The following is a 7,787-nucleotide window of genomic DNA, read 5'->3' on the forward strand; positions in this document are numbered from 1 at the left end:
CCAATCAGTTTCTCTGAGAATGAAGGTTGCAACACTTGTTTCACTAGCGAGCAACTGCTGCTTCAAAAGAAAGAAGGGGGAGAGAGGGAGCGGGAGAGGCAGAGAATAGGGTTAGGGGGAGACATAGAGAGAGAGAGGGGGGGGTAGCAAAGGGCAGATGAGGAGAAGAGAGAAAGAAAATCTCCTCATGCTTATCTTCATGTTCTCCATTTAGTGAACTCGTTGTGTTTCACAGATAATGTCCGAGAATGTCTATTTCTGGGACTCTGAGCAACTATTACGTGGACTCCATTATAAGTCACGAGAGCGATGAACTTCCGACCCCTGCTCATTTTCCCAGTGTCCAATACTCCGGCTCCAGCTCCGCAGCTGCAGCGGGTGGAAGGCAGCCCGGCTCGGCAGCTTCATCGGAGCATCCGCTCCCCGAGTCCTACCCATCCTGCAGTTTCCAGCCAAAGCCTCCGCTCTTCTCAGCGCCCTGGAGTCCTTTCAGTCCACACCACCATGGTGAGAGCGGTCTTCCGACGGTCTACCACCCGTACATACCGACACAACACGTCCCTTCCACGGACACTCGCTACCTCCGCTCGTGGCTGGAATGCGCGCCGCGCGGTTCGGGCTGCTTCCCGGGCCAGGGTCAGAGCGGTCAGATCAAACTGGAGCCCCACCTCGGCCATCCTGGCGTGGAAAGCCCACCCAAAATCGGCGGGCAGGACCAGCTGGAGAGCGCCACATACATCCTGGAGTCCAGATCAACGGCACCGCCTGCTGCCATCCCCGGTGCGGTCTTCGGAGAAAATAATGACTCTTGCGAGGGGAGCGAAGACAAAGAGGGCCTAGATCAAAGTAAGTTATTAGGGCAGGAAATAGCACTTTGCAGAGAGACACACGATGATTGGGGAGAGCGATTGTAAATGCTTTTAATGCTGCTGTAAAACAAGAACAAAGAGCTGGAGAGCCAAAGCCACTTTGTGCTCTCGAACCATTACAGCTGCTCAAAGACCAAGAGAGGATAGCTGGTCCAGTAGAACGGACTTCTGGAAACAGTCCAACATTTTAATTGAACTGGACTTTGATTGATATGTTGTGTTTTATGTTTGTGATTTTGTTAACAGAGTAGCCCAGATAATTGTGACAAAACATTAAACGGGGGCTTTATAGGATGCTACTAACAACTAACTTCTCAAAATAGAATCTACAATAAATTTAAGATGGCTATATTATTATTATCACACATGCGCACGTGCGCGTGCAGGAATTGTGCATCTCTGTGTTTGTCACTCTGTTTCTCTCTTTTCCTTAATTTCACATGGCATGCATGCCTGCCTAGTTCTGAGATTCACGGTTCAACTCAAATCTTTCCTGATGTTTGGAATTTGCATGTTGTCTTGTGGTACTTATCTTTTAACTTTAACAAATAGGCCTATATCTAAATATGGACCCCCACGACCCACCCCCCTATTTAAGAAACCGGCATGTTGGGTTAATTGAATACTCTAAAACAGGGGTGTCCAAACTTTTTCTTCCGAGGGCCTCATACAGAAAAATAGAAAGCTGCAAGGGCCACTTTTATTTTGTTTTTTAACTTATTTATTAAACATGGTAAAAATCAATGAAGCAATTATACATTTTTGATACAATGTATTTTTTATTTTATTATTTTTTAAACTGCTAACGGTCACAAGGCAAATAGTTCAGGATTGATGTATTTTTAGGTTTTGGAGTGATCCCGGTGTGTCACTATAATAGATACACCTCTCCACTGAGCAACAACAATCTGTAGTAAACTGACCACACTTAAGAACCATTAATGTGATGTTTTCACAAATCGGATACTTGACACAACTAACAAGTGGATGAAACCATTTTTATTTCTGAAACTAAATTATTAGCTGTAAATTTGTGTGTCTTTGCATAGCTAGAAACATTTAACTACTCCACCCTCTTTAAAAAAAATAAAAAATAGCATTGAAAATCAATTTTTAGTGTATGCCGCAGGCCTCCAAAAATTGAATGGCGGGCCGCAAATGGCCCCTGGCCGTAGTCTAGACACCACTGCTCTAAAATGTCTATATGTGAATGTGAACGCTTGTTTGTTCCCTGCAGCGGAGTGGTAACCAGTGCCGGGGGTACCCAACCTCTTGCTCAAAGTCAGATTAGATATAGGCTCCCGCTCACTGTGACTAAAGCAAGTGAAAGTAGGATTAAATAAAAATAAAAAAAAAGGATGGATGAATAGTGGGTGGTTGACCAAAGAAAAGTTTGGTCACTGAATCATGCTTAATGTGATTGTCCAAAGCAGGATGATTTTATATCAGTCTCTGCTTTTGATCCATGTTATGGTAAATGTTAAACACTGAATGCATCAGAAGATGGAGGTCAGATGTTATGATGTTATGATTTTCCAAAAGAGACATATTATTGGATGGATCCCAAAAATCTCCTGGAATGAGACACTGGATGGGACCTCCTGGCTGCTCAATTATCCAATTTTGCAGTATCAAAAGGAGAGTCAGTAATGTGCAGTGCTCTATGTGTTTCCAAATACTCAACAAAAATATAAATCCAAAATTTTTGTTTTGCTCCCATTTTTTATGAGATGAATTCAAAGATCTAAAACTTCTTCCACATACACATTATCACCATTTCTCTCAAATACTGTTCACAAACCAGTCTAAGGCCCGTCCACACAAAAGCCAGTTTCAATGTATCCTCACAAGTTTCTTACCGTTTAAGCCGTTCATCCACATGACGGCGGTTTTGGAGCTTGAACCCGATCACTTTTGAAACCAGGCTCCTGAGTGGAAAGATTTCAATATGCGCCTCATACGCGTCCATCTGGACACCTTATGCAGGATAGTCCTCCAGCGATGACGTAATGGTCGCAGCTCGATGACGACGCATTGCCGCTTATTGATGACGTATGCGGCAATTCTCGCGTGACTCCGCGCGAACCGTCAGTCTGTCAACAACAATGGCGGATAGCCGTGTCATAGTCGTTTTGCGCAGCCTCTTTAGCTTGCTTATGCTTTTGCAGCAAAATATTTTGCTTCTTTATTCCCACGTTCAACAAGTGGTGTTGTAGTTGAATCACCCGTCATTGTCACTTCTCCTGTTTGCTGTTTTGATACATGCAAAGCCATGTTTGTTCTGTAGATTGCAATAAAGTTAGGGAAAAAAAGTGTTCATCTTTTTCGCTGATTCTTCTTGTACGTTTTCCGTTAACTCCCTATGGCTGCGCTGCAGCCCTGCTTCAGACTTGGCGTATACATTACAGCCGTAAAACGTCCTCAGCGTCTTCAATTGGACACACGCAAGTCTTGAAATGCTTCTGTTTGTACGAAATTTGTTTGAGGAATGAAGCCGGCTTTGCTTCCGTCTGGACGGGGCCTAAATCTGTGATAGTGAGCACTTGTCTTTTATATAATATATAATCCATCCCATCTCACAGGTGTGCCATATGAAGAGGCTGATTAGACACCATGATTAGTGCACAGGTGTTAAATTTGGATTTTTGTGGAGTATATGTACCTACACGGTAGAGTCGAGTAAATTCTAGTGTAAAAACGACTATATTCGGTCTCAGTCTAAACAGACCAAATTTGACACTTGGAGGCGAGTATTTATTTATTTTTTACATTACTCAAGGGTTGAGAACGATCACACAACATTCAGCATGGGAGATGGCCACTCTACCACTTGAGTGATGCCACAAATACTGTTTGTTAACATATTGCTGGTGTGTCCAAAAGGAGACCAAAAATGGTACGAGAATTCCACCTGGCACCAGCCATATAATGACACCTAGTAGGTGTGGCATGGCTCAGCGGGTAGTTTGGTCGATCTCCCTGAAGGTTCTGGGATCGTTCCTCAAACCCTGAGTGAATTATTTATTTATTTATTAAATATATTACTCTCTTGCAAATGAAAAGTATGCTCTGTTTAGACAGGGACCAAATATAGTCTTTTTTACAGTAAAATTTACTCTACAAAATTTACTGTGTAACTGTTCATATCAGTTCTGTATACATGCATATGTAGAGTATATGGTCATATGCATACAGTATATACGGCAGCACATAATCTATCTATATATCTATATAATCATCTACATTCATTGCCTAGCTCTCTCCGGCCAACTTGTGGCTGTTTTCCTCTGCTCTGTGAAATGGTTTTGACATTTTGGAGAGGATGCTTATTATTATTTTTTTTTGCAATGCAAGCAAGTCACCACTACAGTCGTTCAAGTAGCAATTGCCAGCAGTTGGATTGCTTGGCTGCACTCAAAAGTAAACTGACTTGATGGACATACTGTTCGGAACATTATAGTTCTAGTCTTTCTTAATGTTAGCAAATTTAAGTGTAGCGTCTGTGGTTAAATGTTGGTGGGAGTGAGTTTGTGACTTCTAGTGTTTATGAATAGAATGAATGGATAAAGGGATACTTGACTCATTGAGCCATTTTCAGCAATAAAAAGTTAATATTTTGTCCAGAATTAATTTGCTAACTTCATTATTTTCCATGTACAATTAATACCTTTAAAAACAATGTTTTCCACTTGATGTCAACTGAAGATGACATCACCTGTGCTGAGGAAGTAGATAACAACCAATCATGCCTTAATTTGCTGACCAAACCCAAAAAACAGGTGAGCCATGATTGGTCATTACCTACTTCCTCAGCAAAAGTGATGTCATCTTCAGTCGACAGCAAGTGGAAACATCATTTTTTAAAGGTATTAGTTGTGCTTAAAAAAATAATGAATTTATCAAATTCTTTCTGGACAAAATATTACGTTTTTACTGCTGAAATTGAGTCAAATATCGCTTTAATCACAGCAGTACATGTAAAGACATTTTCTAGTTGTATTGTGTACAACTTCCTTCTGCTGCTGACTGCAATATTTCCCAACTAAACTGTGCGCCAGGGTCATAGAAGAAGAGCTCTGTCATAAACTGACGAGCCCCTGTTTTTCTTCCAAGATGGTATTAATTGGCAAGGTGTAGGTTTGGTTATTTCCCCAAAGGTATAACACTTCTCAAAATGGCCACTATATGTGTAGAGGAGACCATAAGGTTCAAGCTACCTTTCAATACACCACACTAATTAAATTGAACACCCTGCAACTGATTATTTTCAAATTACTGGTGCTGGGCAACCATCCAGAATAAACTCCAATATTACACTTCAATCTTTGTGCTGCTGTTACTGTTGCCAGCAGAGCTGGGAAAATTATTACCTCTGAAGTTTATTAAGTTATCACAGGGTGAACAAGCCCATTAATTGGCGTGCTGCTGTTGGTGCTTGGGTGAAATGTACAAGAGGGTGGGGTGGAGAGGGAGCAGGATGAAATACGACAGAGAAATGTAATAACGTGCCTTGGGATATATGAGGGGTCAATTTCTGGAACTATTAGGATGAAATTGCAAGCGGAGGAAGAAAGAGGCGAGAGACGAGATGCGATATTAATCCAATAGGCCTTCCGCTCTCTGTTTCCATGCAAGCTGCATTCATCATGGTGGACACATGCAGGAAAAAGACACATAGGTCAGCAATTGAATTTTTCATGTTGCACAGCCACAGGCTGTAGCAGGCTGCTTTATGGGAGTATCAGTCCTTCCATCTATGTGTCTGTCAATGCCACATCTCAGCTGGAAATTTCTGTTACAGCTACAAGAACCTCAAGACAGGAATAACGCATAAGCAGCACAAATATTCCCCCTGTCTGCTTTCTTTCCATTGCTCAAAATTACACAATCCTCAAGACCGTTCTGTCTTCCGGGGTGACAGCCACGGATGTGGCGCAGCTTACACAGTAATGGATTGTTCTCGAAGTGATTATACACGACGGTAAAGCACCCACTTTAGCGAGTGACACAAGTACTGCACACCATGGTCTCGTCATCCATCTTCTCCTCACTTCCCTACCAGGCATTATTTTCTCTGGGAAGAAATCAATACCTAACGTTCGGGCCATGCTGGAGGTAATTGATTACATAGCGTATTAGGGATGGATACGAACTCATGATGGCCACTGACTAAATGTTGGGGAAAAGTAGAGAGCTGCAACGTGCTACAAAGATATGAGGGCTCCTTGACTTTTGTCTCTACATTTTGTTGAGATTGAATTTTGGTTTGTAAAAAACAAAACAAAAACATTCTTATTCTATAAGATCCTCTCTTGCTTGACTGTGCTGGTGAAAAATAATTAATTTTTGACACTTTTCCTCTCCTCGCTGCCTTCACAAGCTTCAAAACAGGCATAATTGACAAGTGGGACTGTAATATATTGCTATAAAAAATAAATGTGAATTTTTTCATTAAAGAATTTTTTTTTCAAATATACTTTCACCCCATAAAAGGCATAATTGACAAGTGGGACTATATTATATTACTATAAAAAATAAATACGATTTTTAATTAAAGAGGTTTTTTTGTTCAATTAGGAAAAAAGAACACCAATGGAGGTCTCTGTTAAAAATCTGTCCAAAATTTAACCATAAAAAACCCAGACAAAAACAAAACCTGAAGATGTATTATTATTACTATTTTCTACAATTGTTAATAACTAATTATCATTTTTACCATGTACAAAACTGAATTTTTAATATCGTTATTAGCTTTGCAGGTTGGTTATTGAATGCGCCCAATGGAATACTGTCATCAGAAACTTGCATGTCCAAAATATGTCAAATATATATATATACCATGTGCATTATCAGTTGTGTATAAAAGACAAATATGTCTACATATAAAATATTGCATATGCAGCAGTTTTAATTTTCTGCTTGCTTTGTTTAAATTTCACAAAGACAAATGTTTTCTGTGTGCCAATCAAGAAATGGGTATCCAAAGGAAGAGCTCTGTGGGACTATGCCTTTAATTGCAGTATCCATTAAGACAGTGGTGTCAAATAAAACAGCCACTGACTTTACTTCTGTCGGAATTGTGACCATGAGCAAACATTTTTTTTGTTTTTTTTTTCATCTTAAAGCTGCTCAATGCAGTAAATTTAATTTCAAATTGCTACTGCCACGTAAGACCGAATAATGAATCTGCACACTCCCTTCTTCATGTACTCAATGTGTGCATGTCACATCCGCAGAAACGTATTGGCCAGAGGTTTGTGAACAGCTAAGGTGTTAATATGCTAATTAGCAGATGTTTGAGTCATAAATGGTCAAATAAAAAGGCTATTGTAAAAATATTTTTGGGCAAATTTATACGTTAAGCAGCTTTAAAGTAGCTAAATTGATTTTTGTTTTTTTAATGCTCCCCTTTGTATGTATTTGTCCTTCGTCCAGATGACCCCTCCGCCAACTGGTTACATGCGCGCTCCTCCAGGAAGAAGAGGTGCCCGTATACCAAATATCAGACGTTGGAGCTGGAGAAGGAATTCCTGTTCAACATGTACCTGACGCGCGACCGTCGCCATGAGGTGGCAAGAGCGCTCAACCTGACCGAGAGGCAAGTCAAAATCTGGTTCCAAAACCGGAGGATGAAAATGAAGAAACAGAGCAAGGATCAGCCCAAGGATTAACATGATTTGCACGAGCGTGTGCACGCACTTATGCTACCATGCAAACGGACTTGATTCTGCACGCTCACACCCCGCGAGAACACCCAGTCCACTTTACGATTAGTAACATAACCTGCAACCTCAAAACGCATCACTGCTGACTCCATTCTGTTTCCCTCAATGATCGTTTATTGCCAGTTGTTCGTTACGGAATATATCATGTCGGCAAAGCATGTTGTCTTCTTGGAAATCGAAGGGTTTACACAAT

The 7,787-nt window shown here is 40.8% G+C and overlaps 1 protein-coding gene across 1 annotated transcript; it reads left to right on the forward strand.

Annotated features, from left to right (window-relative positions):
* The first annotated feature begins 248 nt into the window (after nucleotides 1-248).
* LOC144044081 (homeobox protein Hox-B9a-like) lies at nucleotides 249-7,540 on the forward strand. The gene is made up of 2 exons (XM_077558285.1): nucleotides 249-846; nucleotides 7,305-7,540. Exons 1-2 carry the CDS (start codon nucleotides 249-251, stop codon nucleotides 7,538-7,540), a joined length of 834 nt encoding a protein of 277 aa, XP_077414411.1.
* The last annotated feature ends 247 nt before the right edge of the window (nucleotides 7,541-7,787 follow it).

This window comes from Vanacampus margaritifer, chromosome 2 (genome assembly GCF_051991255.1).
Source record: "Vanacampus margaritifer isolate UIUO_Vmar chromosome 2, RoL_Vmar_1.0, whole genome shotgun sequence".
Lineage (NCBI taxonomy): Eukaryota > Metazoa > Chordata > Actinopteri > Syngnathiformes > Syngnathidae > Vanacampus > Vanacampus margaritifer.

Bases quoted from the DNA above. Each gene is read 5' to 3' on its own strand.
- LOC144044081 (XM_077558285.1), top strand. From the start codon at position 249: ATGTCTATTTCTGGGACTCTGAGCAACTATTACGTGGACTCCATTATA. The intron at 847-7,304 runs GTAAGTTATTAG...TCCTTCGTCCAG, and splicing joins CAAAGAGGGCCTAGATCAAA to ATGACCCCTCCGCCAACTGG.